Genomic DNA, 25691 nt, shown 5'->3' on the forward strand with positions numbered 1-25691 from the left:
ATTATTTATTAAGTATTAGTTTAGAAGTAGAATCTTACAGGAAGTTATCACAATCCTAAAATGTCCATACAAAACTCCCTAGACTGAGTTAAAAAATTGAAATGCTTTTATCTTTTTTCATTTGAGTGAAAGTTTACAAATTATGTTATTTTCATCCGCTCATTCAGAAACATGTTGTTATAGAAATTAATTGAAATTGATAAATATTAATTACAATGTCTAATCAAATCCTTTTTGTATATTACCTTTCCCTTCACCCAGTTTTTCTGTGTATTAATTTTTGCACATCTCTACCTTGCCTCTCATAGCTGTTTATTTTAAGAATCCTTTCACAGTTGTAGAGTCAGTTCTGATCCACACACATTGGCTTTGACACACTAACTCTATGCCTTAGGATTTCCAAGGCTGGGAATCTTTACAGAAGCACATTATCTCTTTTTCCCACAGAGAAGTTGATGGTTTTGAACTGCCAACATTTCAGTTCAGAGCCCAATACTTAGTCCACAGTGCCAGCAGGACCCTTAAAGATGTTTTAGAGTCATTAATTGATTTTCATAGTTAATGTAATTAATAATTAATTTATAAGTCACAAGTAATAATAAAGTAATAAAACAATAATAATGAATTTCATTTATTTTCATAAATATATTATTTTCCTGAAGAGAGAGAGAATATGACTTTTTGAAAATGAGTAGGTAAAGGGTATAGATTTAACTTCAAACTTTAGAAATAAATATGTGAGTTCATTTTGAAAAAAAAAGTATAATGATAAAAATGTTAAAATGTGTTAACTATGAAGTTTGGTGGACTTCTTGATAATCTTTGTAAAAGGAATCAGCCTCATTTTGGAAATTTTCTTTCAGGTGCACACACACACACACACACACACACACACACACACACACACACACAGGTATATCCACTTACCTATCTACCTGTCCTTTTAAGGACCATATTCTGTAGCATATTCTTGGGCTCAGTTTCCTGTCAGCCAGCTGCTCTGAGGTTCCATTCATAATCCATCTCTCCGGTTAGTTTATGGAATTGAAAGGTGACTAACTTCAGTAGTAAATGCTGTTAAATGATAGATGACATTTTGTCTTCTTCTAGATTACAGATCTCCATTTATTGCTTCTGTTAGTGATGAGCATGAAGTTGTGTTCATCACAGACAACAAAAACAAAAGTCTGGTGATTCCGTGTCGCGGGACTGTTTCAAACCTCAACGTGTCACTGTGTGCCGTGAGTTTAATCCTCTCTTATTCACTGTTGGCGAGTCAATGCTGACTTGCAGTGATCATATGGGGCAGAGTGAGGGGACTTTCCAAGGCTGTAAATCTTTATGGAAGCAGAATGTGATATCTTTCTCCTGAAAGTAGAAGTGAAGTAGCTGGATTCAAACTACCGACCCTTCAATTAGCAGTCAAGTCCTTTAATCACTGCATCATCAGGGCTCTTTGTGGCCTCTCTTAAGTTTTTATAACTTTAAACTGTTATGGAGTACAGCCTGCTTAAAATATCAGCCATGAGTTTAAAGAGTATTTGTTGCTTTTGTGTTGTATTATTGGGTTGGAACCAACTCATACCTGATCCTCCAGTGGGCTTCCAAAGGCAGTAAATTGAACAGGAGGAGATTGCCCATCCTGAAGCAGCTGGTAGATTTGAACTGTTTTATTTTGGGTTGGCAACACAACTCCTTACCCACTAAGCCACCAGAGTCCCTAAAGAGTCCTTTAAAGAAGGATCAAATGGCAATGAATAAAAACAAGACCTACTGTTATTCTTAGAAGTAAGGCAACTTCTTTAGACATGAGCTTATTAGGGATTCACTTTAGAAAGCACATAATCAAATATTTCCTGTTTCACTTTATCCCAGAGGTATCCAGAGAAGAGATTTGTTCCTGATGGCAACAGGATTTTCTGGAACAGCAAGGAAGGCTTCACTATTCCCAGCTACATGATCAGCTATGCTGGAATGGTCTTCTGTGAAGCAAAAATTAATGATGAAACCTATCAGTCTATTACGTATATAGTTGTGGTTCTTGGTAAGAGAATAGTTCTTTCCTATATCATTAATCTTAGATAATCAAGATTTGCTTCCTGTACTAAGCTTCTGGAGGTTAAGGTGTGTGGTGAAGGACAGAGATATGGAAAAACACAGCTTATGCGGTGGTTTGGGACATCCGTTATATCTACTCTCCTTCACCAATAAATTCATGTGCAACTGGGTTTTTATCTTTCTTGCAAAGCAAAAAAAAATGATTAAAAAGAAAGTTATTACCATACCATAGTTTCTGAGAGGGAAAATATCAGTATGTAGTGTGTAATACATGTTACCAGTTTTTTAAAAAAATTCTGTCTATTGGCTGCTAGCTGTTGACCCCTGAAATTACTACTCTTCCATTCATTTTACTTCAACATTGTTGAGCCAGTGTTTTGTAAATCTCTGTAGGTGCTTTTTCTGAGAGATTCCCAGGTTTTGGTAAGGTCTGTGGGGAAATATTATATGACATTTAAAAAATTGCATTGAACTGTTGGTGCCAAGTTATTGATTTGTTTTCCTCTTTCCTTCTCCATTTTTCCAATTTGCTTGTCCAGGTTACAAGATTTATGATGTGGCTGTGAGTCCTGCTCATGCAGTTGAGTTGTCTGTTGGAGAGAAACTTGTCCTAAATTGTACAGCAAAGACGGAACTAAATGTGGGGATTTCTTTCCAGTGGGATTATCCTTGTTTGAAGGTAATAGCCACAATTCACAGACAGACCACACCACTCAGGGCTTTGATTATAACCCTCAACGATTGCTTGGGAAAGGTAGGACAAACTCTGGCAGATAAAATATGTTGTGACTGTTGTTAGCTACCATTAAATTGGCCTGACCCTCATGGTAACTCCATCCATGACAGAACAAAATGCGGCCCCATCCCTTGCCATTTCTATGATTGGTAAGAAGAATGGATTGTTAGGTTTTCATTGACAGATGTTCACAAGTAGATTGCTGGGCCTTTCTTCCTAGCCCATCTGTAGTTTGAAAGCTCCAGCTGAAAACTCTTGAGCCTCATAGCAGCATGCAAGCTGAGGGATTGTGGCTGCACATTGGCTAGGGCTCAGTCCCGGTTCACTCAGGCAGGAGACGGTCAACCACTGAGCCACCAGTAATACTGAGATAAAATGTGAAGGGTTCCACCTGGTTGATTCTGATGCCTGGTAACTTTCTATAAAGAACTTAAAACATTGAAGAATTGCAGAACATACAACACTGATGAAATGAGGGGGGGAAAAAAAGAAGTAATATCAAGTTCTGTGTCACTTTGCTACAATGAAGCCAGGAATAATAGTTTTCACTAGGAATCTATCTATTTTCAATTTATTCCTGTTCTTCAAAGTCCTTGATCTGTTTTCCCTGTCTGAATAAATGTCTTCATAAGAGATAGAATGAGGCATACTTTTCCAGGAACAGGAGTCATATTTGCTTGTGTCTGTAGTTCACTTCCGTATTATTCCCACTGTATGTATGAGGCTTTTCAAAATCCTGATTCATTTCTTTCTCCTGACACCAAGTGCTTTTGTTATCTATGTAACGGCAAACATTCTGGAGTTACTGTTGTCAGCATTACATAGTGTTCCTCCAGGCCCAAGACTTGATTTTGTTGCCATGTGGGAAGCTGCAAGGTAATACTGTATTCAGCTTTGGGAGGAAATGAAATTGTTGGTTTTGTTTTTCAGCATCAGCATAAGAAACATATAAACCGGGACCTAAAGTTCCAGTCTAACGGTGAAACAAAGACATTCTTTAGCACCTTGACTATAGATAGTGTGTCTCGGAATGACCAAGGGCTCTATAGCTGTGCTGCATCCAGTGGGCGGATGACCAAGAAGAACAGCACCTTTGTCAGGGTCCATGGTAAGTGAGGGGCTCCTTTGAAAAGTGAAACAATTGCAAGAAAGTTTGATTAGATGTTGTTAGGTGCCATTAAGTTGACTATGACTTATAACAACCCTATGAACAACAAATCCGAATCTTGCCCTAACCTGTCACACTCTCTGATATCCTCGAGACCATTGTCACGGTCTCTATGTCAATCTATTTTATTGAAGGTCTTCTCTTTCTCTGACCCTGTGCCTTTCTCAGTATGAGGTCTTTTCCCAAGACCCCTCCTGACAGCATGCCCAAAGTACGTGAGATGAAGTTTCACTATTCTTGCCTCTAAGGAGCACCCTTCCTATTATATCCATTCAGCAGATATTTTTGAGCATTTGCTAGTGAAGTCGCAGGGAAATAGAGCGTAACATTGAAAGCAGAGAAGAATATGCAAATCCCAGCTCTGAAGGTGAAATGTTATCTCATTTACGGAGCTCTGGTGGCTTCATGGTAAGAAGATGTGCTGCAGTCCCAAAGGCATGTGGTTCAAATCCATCAACATGGGTTCAAATCAGCCAGCTGCTCAGCAGGACAAGAATGGGCAGTCTCCTTCCAGGTGGCTCACTGCTTCTAAAACCCACTGGAGGGCAATAAGCCGGTTCTGACTTGATGGCACACAACAGCAACAACAGTACATGTTCACTAAATGCCCGTTATTATGTTTGCTATTATTATTTCAGTAACTGTGGCAGTGGGGTCAAGTGTGTTAGAGATGGTGAAGTTGGTTCAGGATAGGGCAAGGCTCAGAACCTTCGTTCATAGAGTCCCTCTGAGTCATAGTCAACTTGATGGCACATAACAACAACAGATGATGATCTCAAAGTAGAGTTTGGCATCAAAGGTAGCTTTATTGTCAACACAAACCTGCAAGGTCTACTAGAATAGCCTGGATTCATTTACTTAGCTGTGGGACTTTGAGAAATGATCTCCTTTCTCATTTTTATTCTCCCTCACTCTCATAAATATCTCGATTCAGATGATAATTTAGATACACTCTACTTACAGATTGTGAATTTTACAGTATGAGAAGTCATCAGAGGGTTTTGAACTGGAAAAATCCCCACAATATTCTCTCGCTTATGTTTTCGAGACCTACATTTTATGTTTCATTAATATGAAAAATATACTTGAGGGAAAGACTAGTTAGGTGACTAACTGCAATAATCCAGGTGAGGGATAGTGAATGTCTTGGACGCCATACAGAGATGGTGCAAAGTAGTCTGATCTAGATGTGTTTTGAAGAGGAACCAATCAGTTTTGCTGAGGGATCCACTGGCTGTGGTATATAAGAGAAAGAAAAGAATGGAGGAGGTTGCTTAATATTCCCCCCACCCCCACCATGGGCAGCTGGGTTGGGCTGAGATCAAAAAAGGAGGGATGGGAGGAAATCATTGCAATAGAGTCGGAACTGACTCATAGCTGACCCTCCGGTAGATTTCCAGAGGCTGTAAATCACACAAGAGGAGATTGCTCATCTTTCCTCCTGCGGGGCAGCTGGTGGATTTGAACCACCTGCTTTTAAGGTGGCAGTGCAATTCCTTACCCACCAGACTATAAGAGCTCAGAAGGAAGGCAGAGGAGTACATTTAGGAAACAAGGTTAGAGATGCCCATTAACCATCTAAATGGCCTAAACCATGGATTTAGAGATCTCAATTTAGAATCTAAGTAAATGGTGCTTTTAGCCTGAAACAGGAAAGTGTACATAACCCTGATACCTACCAGCATCTGGGAGGGATTATTTCTAGCACATTCTTGAAACAGCAGAAGGAGTGCCCCTCATGGCCCTGGAGGACTTGGAGAAAAGTTCATAGTGGAGTGGCTGCTGTAATTGAGGTCTAAGTGATGAGTAGGATTAGGAAAGCACACTCAGTGAGAGAGAAAAATTAAATGCAAAGATTAGACATATGGGTTGGGGCTGGAATATGACGTAGGAAGGGAGTATAGGGGATGTCTGAATCACAACCCTCAGATTCCCCAAAATTTCACTTTGAAATTGAAATGAAAAGTTAAACAACAAACCATTTCTAGTAAATGATCATTTATGAGAATTTTTTTTTTTTACAGAAAAACCTTTTGTTGCTTTTCATAGTGGCATGGACTCCTTGGTGGAAGCCACAGTGGGAGACCGTGTGAGGATCCCTGTAAAAAGTCTTGGTTACCCACCTCCTGAGATCAAATGGTAATTATTGGACACAAATGCAGAGCCTCATTTCATGTGAAGGCAAATCTTGAGACTGAACAACTACTTGGGATTTCTGCCCCCCCCCCATAGGTATAAAAATGGGAAGCTCCTTGAGTCCAATCACACAATCAAGGTGGGACATGTGCTGACAATTATGGAAGTGAGCGAAAAGGATACAGGCAACTACACGGTCATTCTCACCAATCCCGTCTCAAAGGAGAAACAGAGCCACGTGGTATCTCTGGTTGTGAATGGTGAGTCCACTTGACTGTTCCTTCCTTGCCAACAGTTTTTTTATGATGGTGGTGGTGTTGTCTACCTCGCGTAGCTGACCCACTGATGGGTTTTCAGAGGCACATACATAATGAGTTTTATATATAATTCACATAAAAATGAAGTTTTGAGAGGAGGTACATTGTAGTAAAAACACAGATCTTCCCTCGTGAAAATAAGATGCTTCTCCCGGGCTTCTGGAGGCCCTGAGAAGTACAGATGGTTGGTTTGTACTACTTGGCAGCCAACCAAAGAGTGGGCAGTTAAGTCCATCCAGAGATTGCAGGTAACAAAGATATGGTGGCCAACTGCCCAAAAATCATTCACTGAAACCCTGTGGAGCACTAAGTGCTCTGACACACATCATGAGTCACCGTGAGTCAGAGTCACCTTGTTGGCAACTGGTTTCCCGTGGTCCCTGCTACCCTGCTGTATATCTGCTGTACTAGGCTTTGCTTTCTTTCTTTTTTTTCCCCCTGGGAAATCAAGTCCAAAAAATATTTTCAAGATAACAGATTCCTCAAAATTTGTTTTCAAGCCAGGCACTTGGAAAAAGGAGAGAAACTGGAAAGCTTATAATTAAGGTGGGAAGAAGGAAATGAATAAGAAATGAGGACAAATAAATGGCCAGTGAATAAGCCCAACTGGTCAGTGTGTGAAGTCATCAGACATTTGAGTCATCCTGTCTTTTACTCTAGTAGATGAAACAAACATACAATAGCAGTTACATTTTGAAACGCTGAGAAGTTCAGTTGATAGTGTGAGGGAAATGTTGTTAGGTTCTGTGGGCTGATTTTGATTCGTGGTGACCCCCAGTGACAGAGGAGAGCTGCCTTATAGGGTAAGCTAGGGAGGTGGAGTGAGACAGTGACAGCAACGATGGGCTTGACCATGATGGAGGATGTGGAGTTACTGCAGGACAGGACAAGGTGTCAATCTGTTGTTCCTAGGGTCTTCATGAGTTCTAGTCAACCCAATGGCACCTGACAACAATTACAATCTTTACAGAAGCTGATCACCAGAGCTTTCTTCCACAGAGCTGTTTTGTGGATTCACACTGCAAACCTTAAGTTAGCAGCCCAACATAGCAGCTTTGCATGGAGCAGTTAGCAGCTGAACTGCTCCACCAGACCTCCTAGAAAGGGAGCTCTGATGGCTTAGTGGTAAGTAGTTGCACTGCCAACCCAAAGAAACGCGGTTCAAATCCACCAACTGCTCTGCAGGAGAACAATGGGTAATCTCCTCCTGTGTGATATACTGCTCCCAGAAAACCCCCTGGAGCGTCAGCTATGAGTCCTTTCCCGGAGACATTTTCCAAATTCTTATAGTAAACATATCAATATACTTTTTTTTACCCTTACAGAAAACAGTAACAATAACATCATCAATGACTTTGAAGTCAAAAAGAGAAGAATAGTATAGGAGGAAGAAGAATGTTAGGAAGGGAGAGAGGAGAGAAAGATAGATGCCATTGATAGTGGGCATGATTCATTCCATAATGATTTATATCTTTGTTTATAATGTAGTTTAGTGTTTGGGTTCCAAAGTCAGAATGCTTGTTCCTGGTTTTGCCATTTATTAACTGTGTGGCTTTGGGGAAGTCGTTGAATTCTTCTGTGCATGTAAAATGGGCAAGGGGAGGCAATCAAAGTGGTTGTGAGCATAATGAATTAATCAATGGAAAGTACTTAGAATAATGCTTGGCACATCATGATGTACTTGTTACTCACAGCTATGTCCTTCCTGGAGGCTTGCCCCAGTCTTGTGATTGTGACAACTGGAGGAATTATTCCCATAATGGAGATGGGCAAAATGAAGATTAGATTCTAGTATTTGCACAGCCACTCAGTTTTGTCAGTTTGTCAGTTATCTGTAGAAATATACAAGTTATACAAATTTAGTTTTGTTTTTTTTTTAAGAAATCAAAGCTGAAAACCCAAACCCACTACTGTCCAGTTGATTCTGGCTCATAACTACCCTCCGTTGTAAATCTTTATGGAAGAAGACTGCCCATCTTTCTCCCAAGGAGGAGCTTAAAGAATGGAACTTCTGGAAGTGGGAACAAAAATCCCATGTTAAAATAACCAAACAAAATGTAGACTTTTCATCACAGAAAACCTCTGCTTCTTGTTCAGTTACGTTGACGGACAATTTCAAAGTTGTTTTTCTTGTCTCCAGTCCCACCTGAGATTGGGGAGAAATCTCTGATAGCGCCCATGGATTCCTACCAGTATGGCACCATGCAGACTCTGACATGCACGGTCTACGCCGTCCCTCCGCCACGCCACATCCAGTGGTACTGGCAGTTGGAGGAAGAATGCAACTACAGCCCCATGTGAGTAGAGCCATTGGCAATGTCATCTGATAGTTTTGCATTTCCTATAGCCCTGCTGTGCTATGACTATCTTTAAGAAAAATCTTTCTCCATAGGACCTGGTCACATCCTTTACCTTCTTCCACATCTCAACTTGTAGAGGATAATACTGCTTATGCTAACTCATTCTCTTTGTATGAGGTATCTCCTCAGATTGACCCCAATGTCTAACTCGCTCAGTGCAAATTTGCTTGGTTTGCTACTTGCCAAATCATTGGACTTCCTCCTCTACCAGTCCGCTAGGGAGCTCCTCTCCTTATCTGTGGAAGGTCCATCTCAGAGGAAGTGCTGGTGGGCTAAGTGACTTGGCCTCACCCTCAGCGCCTCAGGTCTAGCTTATCAGCTTCTAACATAAGTCCAGACATCCTTAGGAAAAAACAAAACAAAATAAAACAACAACAACCAACCCATCACCACCTTAAGCAGTACAGTTCCTGTTGTTGTTTTTGAAATGGCCACCCCGCATTTCTTCCTCAGCTGTTTGGTCATTTCCTTTGCAGAGGCCATAGTCCCAGAGAGATTACTTTAAGAAGCCCAATGGCTTCTCAGTTTCCATGCCTTCCTTTGAACTAAATTAGCTCAAATTGTCTTGTCAGTCCCATTTATGAATGGGGATTTGTTTTCCCAGAATAGCTGCTTCCCTCCTGTATCCTGAATGAATCTATCTAGAACCTTCCATTTCGTTGCTGAGACCTGTTTCTGACTGGCATGAAATCTTAACACATTGCAGTCTGCATTGAGAGTTATTTCCAGAAGCATCATAACCAAAGTCTGATTCCCCCTCCCCTTTTTTACTACTTACTTGAAGGAAAGAAAAATGGCATTGCCATGTGATCTATGATCTCTTTCTTATAGTCAAGCTGCCTTAACGACAAAACCATATACTTGCAAAGAATGGAAGAACGTGGAGGACTCCCAGGGGGGAAATAAAATTGAAGTTACTAAAAACCAATTTGCTGTAATTGAAGGAAAAAACAAAGTAAGTTGAAATTCTTTAATCTGAAATCCACTCATTTCTTTCTATTTACAAGTGACAGTATGATAAAATAATAGGTGGAGAGAATTAGAGATTAATTACCAAATTTATAGCAATCAAATAAAATTAAAATGAAAACAGGAGAAAATAGCATAGTAACTCAGTTTGGTAAAAACACCATTTAATTTAGAAGTTCTTTTTTTTCAGTTGTGGTAAATACAGTCAGACTAAGACTTTTTCTGATTCACTTACCTTTATATTTACAGTTTCACTCAGTCAGTCACTTACTCACTCATTACTGTTGAGTTGGAACAAACTTGTAATTGATCCTCCGTTGTGTTTTCAGAATCTGTGAGTCACATAGGATGAAATTGCCCCTCTTTCTCCTATGGAGCATCTGGTGGATTTGAACCACCTGCTTTGGGGTTGGCAAGCACAACTCCTTACCCCAGCTTACCAGAGCTTCTTATTTACAATTTGCTAATATTAAGGACCTCTCCAAAATGTTGAAGATGAATGATGTCACTTTGAAGATGATGGTATGCCTGATTTAGGCTATGGTCCTTTCAATCTCTTTCTACATGTCTGAATGCTGGATAATGAATTAGGATTGCAGAAGAAGAATTGATGCCTTTGAACTGTGGTGTTAGAGAGGAGTATTAGATGTCCCATGGACTTCCAGAAGAATAAACAGATACAGCTTAGGGAAAAAAAATGTAGCCAGACTGCTCCTTGGAAGCAAAGATTGCAAAGCTTCATTTCTCATACTTTGGGGATCTTTCTAGGAGAAGCTATTCCTTGGAAAGGGACATGGTTAGGAAGGGGGAAGGTCAGCAAAAGAGAAAAAGACCACGCTCCCCCAACCAAGATGGATTGGCTCTGTGACTACAACAACAATGGGCTCTAGCTTGCACAGGAGAAGACAGGGTTCGCGTCTGATGTTTATACGGTTGCTATGAGTCCTACTTGACCTGATGGCACCTAACAACAACATTAAATAAGGGAGCTCTGGTGGCCTACTGATAAGAAGCTGTGCTGCCAGCCTGAAGGCACATGGTTTGGACTGACCGGCTACTCCTCCTCCTGTGCAATTTACTACCTCTAAAAACTCACCGGACAGTCAGCTGTGAGTTGAATCTGATTTGATAGTACATAACAATGTTGTTGTTGTTATGTGCCGTCGAGTCACTTGCTATGTACAACAGCCCTAAACCGTGCTCTATCCTGTGCCAATCTCATTGCCTCTGACACACCCATCCCGAGTACCCCAGTCACTGAATCAATCCGCCTCATAGAGGGTCTTCCCCTCCTGTGCTGTCCCTCCATCCTACTAAGCATGATGTCTCTCTCCAAGGACCTGTCCCTCCTTGCAACATGTCCAAAGTATGTCAGACGAAGCATCAGAATACTTGCCTCCAAGGAGCAGCCTGGAGCAACCCTCTCCAGGATGAACTTGTTTTCTTAGCAGTCCATGGTCTCATATCCAGCACCACAGCTCAAAGGCATCAATTCCCTTCTATAACAGCAATATTAAATATGTTTATCATGTTGTTCAGCCATCTCTACTATTGATTTATCAATATCTTATAACTTATTATGGAAGAATGAAGCATAGGCCATTACAAGTTTATTGTGGATTCTAATAAAACTTGGAAAAAATGCATGTGCATGTATGTTACATTAAAACATATTTATAATGTTTTATTAAAGTATGTGTTTGTATAATGCTATATTAAAAGACTATACTAAACTGGATGACTTATTTTATGGTTTCTAATGTAATTGAATACACTGACATAATTATAATTGCATAAATTGTGTCTGGAAGCATGAATGAAGTAGGCAGGTACTAACAGTGTGGAGACTGCTGTGTTTTTGTTTGACCATGTGAGCACAAACACAGCTTCCATTGTTTATGACCTGAGCTTGTTTTTGTTTTCTTCACAGACTGTAAGCACCCTTGTTATCCAAGCGGCAAATGTGTCAGCTTTGTATAAATGTAAAGCCATTAACAGAGCCGGGCTCGGAGAGAGGGTTATCTCTTTCCATGTGACTCGTAAGTACTCTGCTCTGGAGGGTAGTGGGTTGGATTTCCTCCTCAGCCAGCCCCCATTTGTGTCATTCTCCTTCGCCCTCACCACTTTTGTGAATGGGTTGGAATTTAGGGGGTGGCCTTAGCTTGGAAATTGGAACTTTTGTTTCTAAATGAAAACTCCTGAGGTAGCTCTTGGGCTTGTGTTTATCAGCTTCACCGGAGGGTTAAAATGTTCACATAGACTTTCAAACTCTGGCTGCATCGCTGCATATATGTTTTCATCCTCAGACATGAGGCCAGTGATTGGCTTAATAAATGGTTCAGTGAAAGTTGGTGGGCTTCATGCTGAAGAGCTGATGAGGTTAGGTTTTCTGGCAACTAACACAGGTCATAAGAGCAACGCTTTCTGTGAATTTTGCCTTTCCACTGTAGCTTTAGGAGTTCTGGTGGCCTAGTGAGTTAGGAGTTGCACTGCCCACACAAAGGCAAGCAGTTCAAATTCACCAGCTACCTCAGAAGGAGAAAGATGAGCAATCTCCTCTCATGAGATCTACAGCCTCTGAAATCCCAATAGATGGTCATTTGTAAGGTGATTATAACCTAAGGCACAAAATAGCTACCATTAACTACTGCCTTAGTTTTATGGATAAGTTCTGGCTGATTGAAACGAATAAAATAGTTTAGATCAGGTGAATGAGTGAGTGTGGGAGTATAGCTTTCATGTTATTGAGTATGGCCTAATGGCAAGAAGCTGCACTGCAATCCTGAAGGCACTCGGTTTGAATCCACCAGCTGCTCTTTGGAAGAAGGGTGGACAATATATCTTTTGTGATTAATTGCCTCTGAAAGCCCACTGGAGGGTCAGCTCTGGGCTGGTTCCAACCTGATGGTAAACAACAACTACTACTACTTTTTAAGATTTTATGGTGTGACTAGATTTTCTGCTTTAGATCTGTTTTGTAATCTTAAATATTATGCTGAGTGCTCAAAGTGTCAGTATAATAATTATCTCAGGAGTTTAGGCTGAATGAACATTTTGGGACCTAGATTGCCTAAATTTGATTGTCTCTTGTGTGGCATCATCTGTGATAGCTTGAGCTTCTTTTCTTTCGGGCTTTGCAGTCAGAATCTAAAGGCAGCAGAAAAGCATGGTGTGCTGTGCCAAGTTAAGTCATGATGCTCTAACTGTGGGTTTTCCATCTCAGGGGGTCCTGAAATTACCTTGCAACCTGATGCCCAGCCGACCGAACAGGAGGCTGTGTCCCTGTGGTGCGCCGTAGACAGAGCGACGTTTGAGAACCTCACATGGTACAGGCTTGGTGCGCAGGCCCTGCTACCCCAAGAAGGGCAGTTATCCACATCTGCTTGCAAGAACCTGGACTCTCTTCAGAGACTGAATGCTACCATGTCCTCTAATGGCACGAGGGACATTTTGGTCTTGGAATTCCAGAACGCATCCTTGCAGGACCGAGGAGGCTACGTCTGCTTTGCTCATGACAGAAAGACCAAGAAAAGGCATTGTGTGATCAAGCAGCTTGTGGTCCTAGGTAGGAAGGCTGCTCTGAGTCATCTCCCCGAGGCCATTGGGATGCTTTAAGTGCAATGTTTTGAGGTGCTATAAGATTTCTCTCCTTTAACAGCTTATAGTGTAGACTGTTGGATAGTCTTGTTTGCTGAAACCCTGGAAGGGGGACAAGAGAGCTATAATGGTGAAGTAATGTATATCGAAAAAAAGAAAGAAAAATAGCTCTTTCCAACATTGAGGCTACTCCCTAGTGTCTGTGAGTGATTAGCTTGGACCTTGGAAATGTCTGCCTTTTTTCTTGGACATGTATCCAAACAGACACATATAATGGCATGCCTAGTATCTGTTGGCATTGTCTGTAGTTGTGCTCTGCTATTAAAGGCCACGCCTCTCTGCTGGTTTGAATCCACCAGGGCCTCTGAGGAAGAAAGATGGGCGGTCTTCTCCTATGTGATTTAGAGTTGTGGAATCCCAGAGGAGAGTCAGCTGTGGGTGGGGTCTGACTCAACAGCAGTGAGAGTTTGAATGAGTGTGAGTCAGGAGAAGTTCACAGTGGAGAACAAGGTGGACAGCACGTGGCTACTGCCCACCGTCCTCAAAGATCTTACCATCTAGTAGAGAACACAGGGGCAGTCAGAGCACAGTGATGCCCTCCCACGGGGATAGCAATTACTCCCTTCAGTAATTCCTGGCATATATTGGGTGCTTAGAGAGGTATCTGCTGTACTGAGTGTGATGGTGGGGTGAGTTTAGGAGCTATAAGAGCCCACAAGTGGAGTGCTACTCTTACCGCCTGGACCTCTGGGTCGTCCTACGTGATCCATCATGGTCAAAGGTCAATGCGTTGACAATGTTAGTGAACAAATAACTTTGTAAAATTGTACAACCATTCTCTAGTTGTTGTTGTTGTTATGTGCCGTCAAGTCGTTTGCGACTCATAGCGACCCTATGTACAACAGCCCTAAACCCTGCTCTATCCTGTGCCAATTGCATTGCCTCTGACACACCCATCCTGATTACCCCAGTCACTGAATCAATCCACCTCATAGAGGGTCGTAACTTTTTTTCCCCCTTCCATTAATACTGTGCAGCCAAGAGTCTGAGGAAATCAAGCACATTTGGGGATTTTCCCCATGGTGCCATATGCATAGATTTTTCTCCCCCTCTTTTAATTGCTCCTCACACAGAGGGGACTGCAGCTAGACAGAAGCATTAATGTAGGTTTTGCTAATTTTCATACTTTAGGTGTCAGAAGAGAGATATTTGGTAGAAATCATCCCCAGAATCCTTAAGATCACACCACACAAATGGCCACTTCCTTGTTGTGGCCATTGGTGGTTCGTTTGATTTTAAGTTAATGGAAGAATTCAGAAAGATGAATTCTGAGTTCTTAATGGAAGAATTCGGAGGCTCCTGGACTCACTTGTCCAGGGAATATGTGATCACAATTAACTGATTTTCTTCCCTAAAGACTTCCAAGTTGTCCAGAACCCATTCTTTGAACAAAGTAGAGGCCATTGCATTTGCTTCAGCCCAGTGTGTGCACTAAGCGGGTCTCCTCACTTGGCTAAATGTTGAAACGGGATTCTGTTGGCCTGATTCCTTTTCCTGTCCAATTGGTTTGGACAAGATGTTTGCACAGTTCTTTGATGATTTGCAGGAAAAGGCTCAATGTAAATTTTGCTATACATTTAAAGTGATAGCCAGCACTTGATTTTCTTTAAATCCTGACTTGCCTCAGATAGTGTTGTTTTGTTTATCTATTTATTTTAGTGGAAAGAGCACTAGATTGCTCTTTCTGACTCAGCAGATTCTATTCGTCAATGTGTTTGTAATTATACTGACTTGGACATGCTGCTTAACTCTCTTGCACTGTAGTTATTCCAACTACAAAATGAAATCTCTCCTCTCACCTTGCACATCAGTCAGAAAGAGCAGTAGGAGTTGGAGTGAGGGTAGTCATAGTGGCCATTGCTGGAAGAGTAATACGTGATAGAAAGAATCTAAATTAATTTTGTAAAAAGTAAGGTGCTCCATAAATATAAGGTGTGTGATTTTACATTTTCCCAGAGAAAAGTGGCACAAGATCATAGGATGCCACTGGTTAGCCCTTTCGTGGAATGCATTCCTTGAGGAAGCTGTTCTGATTAGAGAACAAAATGTATAAAGGAATCTTTATTTTGGCATGTAACACATGGTTGGAACACTGATATGAAAGTTCACAGGAAAACATCTATATCTTATCTATCTTGATTTTTTGGTTTCATTTAACTTAGCTCCAACTCCTGTGTGTTTTCACCTTAATCAGTCACGTGCTACTATAGTTTATGAAACAATGTACAACTCACGAAACCATTTCAAAAATTTTAACTAAACTGTATATGTTGGTTTCTTTTCTGTGCAATAGAACGTGTAGCCCCTACGATTGTTGGCAACTTGGAGAATCAAACGACGAGTATTGGAGAAACCATTGAAGTGTCCTGCATACCCTCTGGGAACCCTCCTCCACAGATTACCTGGTTTAAAGATAATGAAACACTTGTAGAAGACTCAGGTGAGTGGAACTCACCCTTCTGCCTTTGTTTGCAGTTGCCCCAGAGATACTATCTAAAAGCTATAGTAATTCTTCGTTTATTTTTGTTGTTGTTAGATGCATCAAGTCCAGTAGGACTCATAGCAACACTGTGAACAACAGATCTGAACCCTGCACCATCTTCACATGTCCTGACACAAAAGAGCCCATTGCAGCAGTCACTGTGTCAGTCCTTCTAGTTGAGGGTCTTCCTCTCCTTTGCCGACCCTCCACCCTTCCCAGCATCACGTCCTTCTCCAGGGAATAGTCCCTCTCAACAACATGCCCAGAGTATATGAGGCAAAGCCTCATCATTCTTGCCTCCAAAGAGCACTCTGGCTGCGTCCTCTCTAAGACTCCTTGACCATCTGTCTTCATTTATTAAGTTGGTTTAAAACAAAGGCAGTATTAGTGTCCCTGGTCTGGTTCATTTCATAGATGAGGACTTTGAGTGATCAGCAGCCTTGGTGAATTCGGAAAAAGAGATGTAGGAGGCCCCTGACCTTAACATGCCCAGGAAATAAGCTAGTTTTCTCCCTTAAGGACCTCTAAGTTGTTTCTGCTTAGACATAGACCAGGTAGAGGTCAGTATATGCAAACCAAGGGGAGACCAGTTAACAGCTGGCGCAATCTGATGCTTCAAAATGAAATAATAGCCCACAATGAAGAGGATCATTTCCTTTTTTTTTTTTTAATATCTGTAAAAACCATCATGAATCAAACTATTTCCTCCTCCCTTAGGCATCGTGTTGAAAGATGGAAACCAGAACCTAACCATCCGGAGGGTGAGGAAGGAGGACGAAGGCCTCTACACCTGCCAGGCCTGCAATGTTCTTGGATGTGTCAAAATGGAGACCTTTTTCTTAATAGAAGGTTAGTGAGTATGCAGAAACCCATCAGGTAGTTTCTAAAAACCAGCTTGTTACGCATGACAAGAATCTGGAACAATCTGGTGCGTTGTGGGGATGGGGAAGGGGGAAGAAAAAAAATTAAAACACTTTCGAGGTTTTAAAAAACACACCAAACCAACCCACAGCACAATAAAATACTATTAAAAAAATTAAATAAAACCCAGCTTGCCTCTGAGATACACTTTAACTCTTTGAGTGGGAGGTTTATATGTGAGCTGTATCTTCTCTGTATATTTTCTTCAAGTATGCATTATTGTAAGCTGAAAATGTAACTCCTGTGCATTTAATTCTGCTCCCACCACATCTGCTACCCGTGCAGTTCTTCTTGGAGCAGAATTCTTAGCTAAACAGGCTGGATAATGCCCCTTCTCCTGAGTTTTTTCAGACTAGTGGCTCCCTTAACTTGTCTCAGAATGGATGCCTCTCTATTTACTTCGAAAAACATTAGAATTATTAGTGGATCATGAAAGTCAGGGCTACCCTGTTAGGCATAGGGTTTCATAATTTTCTTTGGACTGAAGAGAATTAAGACCCAATTGTGAACAGTAGACCATTGCTTCTCTGAAATGGAAAAAATGTTACTTTTCTCCAAATGTGAAGGGAAATAAAGAGGAGTATGCAGAAGTGATGTGAATTCTGGCTTTTCCTCAGACAGGAGGGTAATTTGTGACAGCAGATCTTATTTTAAGAAGGATATTCCTGTGACCTCTTTATAACTCATCAGGGGAACAATGAAATTGTCTTGGATGGGAGAAGGAATAGCATGCAAGGGGAAGAAAAGAGGAGTGGTGATAGATGAGAACTTGACGGATCTTTGTGAACTCTACAAATCTTGTCTCTCAAAGTCTGTACTTTAGTCCCTTTAATCTTTCAAGTCTAGAGAGCAAAGTATTGCATCTTAGTACTTGACAAGTTTTCAAATCTGTATTTCCATTCCATAAACTGAGCTTACAAATAAAGATTTCATGGAATTTGGCAAATTCCAAAGGGATTCGTTTGTGTCTCAGGCAATGCTAGGAAAGACTTTCAGATTAGCATTTCTCTGGCACTCTCCCTTGCCTGGGTTAACTCTTTGCAACTGATTGTTGTTGTTATGGGCCATCAAGTTGCTTGAGACATATAGTGACCAAGTGCACAATAATAACCCCGAAACCTGATGTCCCTTTTCAAAGAATAGCCTCACCTAGCTACGTGTCCAAAATATGAAACAAATCTTTGCCCTCTTTGCCTCCAAGGAGCACTCTGGCTGCACCTTTCCCCAAGACTTATCTCTTGATTTTTTTGGCAGTCCCTGGGTTATTCAGTACTCTCACCAGCATGTTAGACAGGCTTTGTTTAATCTCTGACTATACCATCAACCAACTGTGTGTCCTCAATCAAGTACTGTGATGTCTCTCAGTTTCCTATTCTTCATCTGAAAATAAAATTGTTGTGAGGTGTTAGTGGGATAACACGTTGACGTGATCAGCACATCCTAGGTCAACAAGAGCTCTTTGGCAAGCCACTTCCTTTATTTCCCTACTTTGTTCTGAAACACCTTTTGCCTTAAATTTTACACATTTCAAAGTATTTTGTTGCTCATTGCTTTTGAGTTAGAATCAACTAATACTGACCCTCCAGTGGGTTTTCAGAGGCTGTAAATTGCATGAGGGGTTGGGTTTTCAGAGGCTGTAAATTGCATGAGGGGTTATTGCCCATCTTTTCGCCACGGAACAGATGATGAATTCAAACTGCTTACCTTGGACTATCAGCACAATCCCTTGCCCGCTAGGCCACCAGAGCACCTTAGATCAAAGCACAGATGTCTTCGTTTTCTAAAGCTGCTGAATTAAATGACCACAAATTGAATGCCGTGAAATAATAGTTTTATTCTGTCACAGCTCTGGAGGCTAGAAGTCTGACCCCTAGGTATTGGCAGGGCCACATCCTCCTTCTAAAGGCTCTAATGAGTGAGCTTTCTCTTGGGATCTGGTTGCTGGCACTTCTGGGTTTTCTTTGATTTATGCATCACTTTAATCTCTGCCTCTGTTCTTTTGTAATGTGACATCCTTCCCCATATCTCTGTATTCCATTTCCTTTTCTTATAAGGATACCCATCATATTAAGGGAACTCAGGTGGCCTAGTGGTAAGGAACTGACTGCCAGCCTGAAGGCATTTGGTTTCTTCCCATGAGATTTGAAAATCTGAGATTTTGAAAATGTGCTGGAGTGTTAGCTGTGGGTTGTTTCTGACTCAATGGTACATAACAATAACAACAGTCATATTGGATCAAGGCCTGCCCTAATGACCTCATCCTAGCTTGATTACATCTACAAAGGCCTTAGTTCTTAAAAGGTCATGTTCACAGATACCGAAGGTTAGGACGTCACAATTTAATCTGTAACAACCATACATGTCAAACCCATGTGTTATTACCCCAGGTATAAATGCTTTTTTTGTTTGTTTTTTTTTTGGGGGGGGGTAAAGTGTTGAGAGGAATATTATCTTTTTGATTGCTTTCTATGGTGTTGCAAGAAATACATTTCTTTATGGAAAATACTGTTATATTTCCACCAAAGAATACCCTTCCATAATGATTTTTTTTTGGCTTGCCTTTTTAAGATGTTAAGGAGTTTCAATCAATAATAATTTGATAATGATTCCATTGTTAATGATTGTCAATTACCTCAGGATTTTGTTGTTGTTGTTATATGTCATCAAGTCACCTGTGACTCACAGCGACCCCATGTACAACATCTCTGAAGCTTGCCCTGCCCTAAGCCAGTCTCACTGACTCCAACACACATATCCCCATTACTCCAGTTACCGTCAGTCCATTTCATCAGGGTCTTCCTCTCCTGTGCTGTCCCTCCACTCTCCCGAGCACAATGTCCTTCTCCAAGGACTGGTTTTTCCTGACCACATCCCAAAATAGGTGAGATGGAGCTTCAAAATCCCAGCCTCCAAGGAGAGACTTGGTTTCACCCACTTCAAGACAGACCTGTTTGTTCTCTTGACAGTCCATGGTGTGTTCGAGACTCTTCTTCAGCACCACAACTCAAAGGCATTGATGTTCTTCAACATTTCATGGTTGAAAGTTTTCTTGAGGACTATTTTGCAAGCTTAGTGAATTTTTCACAAAGAATGTTATAAAATCCCTCAAAGTTAGAGGCTTTTACTATTTTTACCTAAGACTCCCCCCCCCCACACACAGATGCCTCCTTAGAATTGAATGTTATAGTTTTCTTACCTCAGAAAGTATGACTTTACAAACTGCTGCTGTTCATTGGGTTGTGCTTTCCAGGTGCCCAGGAAAAGACAAACCTGGAGGTCATCATTCTAGTTGGCACGGCGGTGATTGCCATGTTCTTCTGGCTTCTTCTCGTCATCATTCTGAGGACCGTTAAACGGGTAACCAAATAATCTCCCTTCTGCCCTGTGCACGTTGGTTCTTGTGATTAATGCAAACTGACGAGGGTTCTTTGAGTTGCTTCTTCTCATTGTCACGGGCGCATTTGTCTTTCAGTGGAATTACATTCCTGCCCACTTTCTTCTGACTGGGCCACTGGACTCTAATTGCTAGAAACCACTAGAGAGGAAAAGGGCTCGGACTGTCTGGTGTAATTAAGGTTTAAGCACTTAATCTGAGCTCATTTGGGGAAAGAAGGGACACTGGAAACCAGAATGTAATGGGAGTACTCACAAATTCTATAGAGTCTTATTGGAAAATGAGACATCGGGGGTGAGGTGCCATAACAAGACTCAAAACTAGCGGCCAAACAACAGGGTGTATGTGACTGGAAGGACTGATGTTTTCCAGGCCAATGGAGGGGAACTGAAGACGGGCTACTTGTCCATTGTCATGGATCCCGATGAACTGCCCTTGGATGAGCATTGTGAACGCTTGCCTTACGATGCCAGCAAATGGGAATTCCCCAGAGACCGGCTGAAACTGGGTGTGTCTTCATGTAATATGAATTCGGTGTTATGTTTACCAGACTCTCTCCTCCTCCTGTTGGATTACAACTACTCTCCCTTTCTCTCGTTGTCATCAAGTCAGAACCAATTCATTGCTGACCCTCTTTATTTGGACACTGTAAATCCTACAAGAGGAGATTGTCCATTTATCTCCAATAGAGCAGCTGGTGGATTTGAACCAACTATCTTTTGGTTGGTTGCACGACTCCTTGTCCATTAAGCTACTAGAGCTCTAGTCTATTAAAATGTCAGGTCCTGGTTTAGAAATACTTCCTTAGCCTCTTGATTTTGTATAATTGTCATTTTGTTGTTGTTGTTATTGTTGTTATGTGCCATCAAGTCACCTGCAACTCATAGTGGCCCTACATACAATAGCTCTGAACCCTGCCCTATCCTGACTCTGACACACCTAATCCCATTGTGCCAGTTACCATGTCAATCCATCTCATCCAGGGTCTTCCCCCCCTTTGCTGACACTCCACCCTTCCAACCTTCCAAGCATGATGTCCTTCTCCAAAGATTAGTCCCTGTTGGCCATGTGCCCAAAGTATGTGAGATGGAGCTTCAAAATCCTTGCCTTCAAGGAGAAACTTGGTTTTAACCTCACTAAGACAGACCTATCTGTCATTTTATTCACCTAGAAATAGGGTTCCTATAAAAATTTATCATCCAAACTCTGACATTTGGAGACAGGTTTGGGGTGGGACAGCTATCAAATAAGCTAAGACAAGGAGCATCACTTTGGTGGTGTAGTTATCACAGTCTGTTTCATAGTTAACTTTGACTGTTGACTCTAGGTAAACCTCTTGGCCGTGGTGCCTTTGGCCAAGTGATTGAAGCCGATGCCTTTGGAATCGACAAGACAACAACTTGCAAGACAGTGGCTGTCAAAATGTTGAAAGGTAAAAACATTATATGTCTCTGTCCATCTCACCCAGTTTTTAAACAAGGCATGTGCTGTGTCTCAGTGATTAGTTAGACCTGGTAGCTAAGCAGGTAACCCAACTATATCATGCCTTTTTTGCTAATTAGAAAGAAGTGTCTCCTTTCCCCTCTCATGAGGCTCCCTACTTCTGTACCTTTACCTTACCTGTGAGTCTTTGTACAGATTACAACCTGTATGATTGTATTTAGTGGTCCTGGTTGCAGGGGGAGCAATACTGTGATTTTATTACAATTATTTCTTAATATTTATGGTGCATGGATAAGCTAATTATTGACCGTCTGGAAACACAGAAATGATTTTGATATAATAAGTAAAGACAATGGAATTTCAGAAACAGTACACTATCTGGAAGTAGGTTATACGAAAGAACTTCAAAATAAAGATGGTATGTAAAAGTAACGACGGTAATGCTAGGAAAGGAGGGGTTGGGAGTGATGTTCTTTTTTTTAAAAAATGAGACTAACTTGTTAATAAAAATTCCTTGAGTATGTATTTATACATCACATTGTGTTTTCATCCAAAGGTGATTTTTCACACACAAAGAATTCAAACACTTTTACATAAGGAAAAGTATTTCTAGAGTCTTGCCAGCTTGTGAAGGGAGGATCTAGCAATCTAGGTGTGCTCAATGTTATAGAAAAGTTGGGCAGAGTTAATCCTAATGGGAATGGAATTCTGAGCTTTCCACTTCATTTTTGTGAGGTGATTCAATTTTCCCCTTGCAACCAGTTATGATGTTTTGCCTTTCATTGCTGAAGACAATGTCATTGTGTTTCAAAGATATTTTGCCCTTCTCTCATGTGGCCCTGAAGTTTGTAATTTTGATACCACTCATCAAATCTTGTGAAGGTTGAGGAGTGACTGTCTATGAATTCAAGGAAAGGGTACCAGTCTATGTGACGATAAACTTACAACCTTAACCCTGTCAGCCCTGTTAGCTAACTGGCCTTGCCAGCTGGCCCTTGTTAAGTTTCCTGATTGGCACAGACCTGCTGGAATATCAGCCAGTCTCTCACACACAGTGATGTTTTATTCTACGATGTTGCCCCTCTATAAAGAAACACTGACATAACCAGGTCCTAAGAAGCCACTCAAACCTGATATGTGAAATCCATTTTTGTAATAGAAGAGCATCTGGGCATGATTCCATTTGCAGCTGTGTTCTCCACTTTGCAAAAAGAGTTCACAATGGTGAAATACTTAATTCACTATTAAATCCATAGCGCTCTTAAGGAAATTTAAACAGAATTGTTTTATTTATAGTTAGAAAATATCATGTGCACTTTACTTTTAAGGAAACGTACTTGTCATAGAAAGGAATAATAGCTGTCTTTTCCCGGGAAGGTAAGACATACAGTATGGTTAGCAGAGAAAGAAGTATTGTATGTCCTAAGTTCATGTCCACATGTATGACTGCTTTCTTTGCTCTGTTTGTAGAAGGAGCAACTCATAGTGAACACCGAGCCCTAATGTCTGAACTCAAGATCCTCATTCATATTGGCCATCATCTCAATGTGGTCAACCTTCTAGGCGCCTGCACTAAGCCAGGAGGTGAGTCTCGCTGGATGGCTCCCTTTGCTTCATTTTGGTGTGTGCTTCCTAGCTTTCATGCTGGGAAAGGTGCAGGATCAGAGAAAGAGAGTAAGGCTCTCAACAAGAAGAATTAACATAGTGACTGTAACATTGGGCTCAAGCATAGCAGAGATCTTGAGGATGGTGCAGCCTAGGGCAAGGTTCAGATCTGTTGTTCGTAGAGCTGCTATGAGTTGTAGTTGACTTGATGGCACCCAACAGCAACATATCTGGTAAAATCTGCTAGAAACCAGTCAATGTCTTGGTTTCCCAAGAAGCTTTGTCAGATTCCTAGATCTATATTTTGTGGAGATCTAATGGCATAGTAGTCAATTATTCTAAAAGTTTCTATGAATTAAGACCCTCCGTGAGATGGACCGATTCAGTGACTGGGGTAATGGGGGTGGGTGTGTCAGAGACAATAAGATTGGCAAGGGATAGAGCAGGGTTTAGGGCTGTTGTACATAGGGTCGCTATGAGTCACCAGCAACTCTACGGCACATAATGACAACAAACACCAACATCACTATTAAGGGAGTTCTAGTGGCCTACTGCTAAGGAGTTGCACTTGCAAACCAAAGGTACATGGTTTGAATTCACCAGCTACTCCATGAGAAGGAAGATGGTCAGTCTCCTCCCGTGAGATTAATTGTCTCTGAAAACTCACTGGAGAGTCAGCGATGGGTCAGTTCTGACTTGATGATACACAATAACAACATTAGTTATGATGACTTAGTGGGCAGTGAGTTTTTACTGCTAATTGAAAGACAAGCAGTCTCCTGCCATGCAATGTATAGCCTCTGAAAACCCTGTGTAGGGTCAACAATGAGATGATTATACTTGACAGCAATGAGAGAGAGACACCAGTGTTGGCTACTTTCGTCATAGATGTAGGAGCCCTGGTGGTGCAGGACGTAAGTGCTTAGTTGCTGAGTGAAAGGTCAAGGATATCAGAGCCACCAGCTGCTCCCTAGGAGAAGATAGGGCAGCAATGATTTCCAGGCCCAGGACATCAGGGATAGTTCTGCTGTCCTCGAGAATCACTGAGTCAGGCAACGGTTTGTTGTTTTGTTGTTGTTTGTCTTAAGTGTTTATAAAACTGTGGCTGTGGGTCAGTTAGGTCAGAGATATGAGGTGGCCTCAGAATAGGGCACATTTTAGAGCCATTGTCCACAGGGTCCCTAATACAGTCTTAAACATCATTTATCAACAACAAGAAAAAAGTAAACTTCCTCAAAATTTGAAAGCAAAAGATTTAAGAGTTGTTTCTCAGCAAATAGAATGATATTATATCTTAGTGGAAAAGCAAGCGTGTAAGTTTGATAATGAAACTTTAGTTAAGCTAGTTTAATTGCCTTTTGAAGAAAAAAATACTATAAAATAAGGAAAGTATGATCAATTGATTTCTAAGATCCTGTTCCCAGGGAGCCCAAGTGGCAAAGTGATTGGGTAGCTTGGCTGCTAACCCAAAAGTTGGCACTTGAAACTCATCAGCTGTTCTGTGGGAGAAAGATATGACAGTTTGTGCACATAAAGATTACAGCTTCGGAAACCCTATGAGGCAGTTCTAGTTTGTCCTATAGAGAAATGATATATAAGTTGGAATTGAAAAAGCAATGTTTGTGATTTTTGGGAAGGTGTGTGTTTAAGTTCCAGTTGAAAATGGCAACCGTCTTCTGAGTTATCTGTAGGATTACTCAGTGAGAAACAGGAGTGAAAACACATTTTCCTTTTTTAACATTCTGTGCTCTTCAGGACCGCTCATGGTGATTGTGGAATTTTGCAAGTTTGGAAACCTATCGACGTACTTACGGGGAAAGAGAAACGAATTCATCCCCTACAAGGTATGCTATTTTGTAACCCAACTTTGGGCGTATTGTAAAAAAGGAGAAAACTCAAAGTTGTATACGCTGGCATTTTGATTGAAATTCTGTGAAGAACTTGTAAAGGGTCTTTTCACATTACCTCCTGCTTGGTGTAACTTCCTCCTTTGCCTTCTGGGGTGGGAGAGGTATGCTTATCCTGTGTTATTTTTTTTCTTAATTTAATATAGAGGAAGGGAGAAGGTGAATATGGTGGATATGATGAGGGAAGGGGACAGTTGAAGGAAATGACATTTCTAGGTTATTCTCTTTCTATCATCAAGTCGAGTACCACTCATAGCGACCCTATGAACAAAAGATCTGAACCCTGTCCTATCCTGCGCCATCCTCACACCACACTTCCTGACACACTAGAGACCATCGCCGCAGGTGACATCAAATTGACGGCTCATAGCAATCCTATGACCAACAGATGTGAACTTTGCCCTATTCTGTGCCATTCTCGTGATCTCTGTCATGCTTAAGTCCATTGTTGCAGTCACTGAATCAATCTATCTCATTGAGAGACTTCTTTTGCTGATTCTCTCTCTATCCTACCTATATCTGGCTCCAAGGAGTATAA

At 41.2% G+C, this 25691-nt stretch overlaps 1 protein-coding gene across 1 annotated transcript in view; it reads left to right on the forward strand.

The window, feature by feature from the left end:
* The window catches only part of KDR (kinase insert domain receptor (a type III receptor tyrosine kinase)), a 58882-nt gene that overhangs the window by 12468 nt on the left and 20723 nt on the right, over positions 1-25691 (forward strand). Inside the window, exons 4-20 of the mRNA XM_006898099.1 lie at positions 1111-1241; positions 1876-2044; positions 2598-2737; positions 3725-3902; positions 5987-6101; positions 6195-6358; positions 8556-8712; positions 9607-9730; positions 11675-11783; positions 12968-13309; positions 15695-15841; positions 16601-16732; positions 20055-20161; positions 20571-20706; positions 21526-21630; positions 23112-23225; positions 25002-25090. Of these exons, the coding sequence (XP_006898161.1) occupies positions 1111-1241; positions 1876-2044; positions 2598-2737; positions 3725-3902; positions 5987-6101; positions 6195-6358; positions 8556-8712; positions 9607-9730; positions 11675-11783; positions 12968-13309; positions 15695-15841; positions 16601-16732; positions 20055-20161; positions 20571-20706; positions 21526-21630; positions 23112-23225; positions 25002-25090 (2459 nt within the window). The remainder of the gene's footprint in view (positions 1-1110; positions 1242-1875; positions 2045-2597; positions 2738-3724; positions 3903-5986; positions 6102-6194; positions 6359-8555; positions 8713-9606; positions 9731-11674; positions 11784-12967; positions 13310-15694; positions 15842-16600; positions 16733-20054; positions 20162-20570; positions 20707-21525; positions 21631-23111; positions 23226-25001; positions 25091-25691) is intronic.

Source organism: Elephantulus edwardii, unplaced genomic scaffold (genome assembly GCF_000299155.1).
Source record: "Elephantulus edwardii isolate Elephantulus edwardi_28Jun2011 unplaced genomic scaffold, EleEdw1.0 scaffold00220, whole genome shotgun sequence".
Classification (NCBI taxonomy): Eukaryota; Metazoa; Chordata; class Mammalia; order Macroscelidea; family Macroscelididae; genus Elephantulus; species Elephantulus edwardii.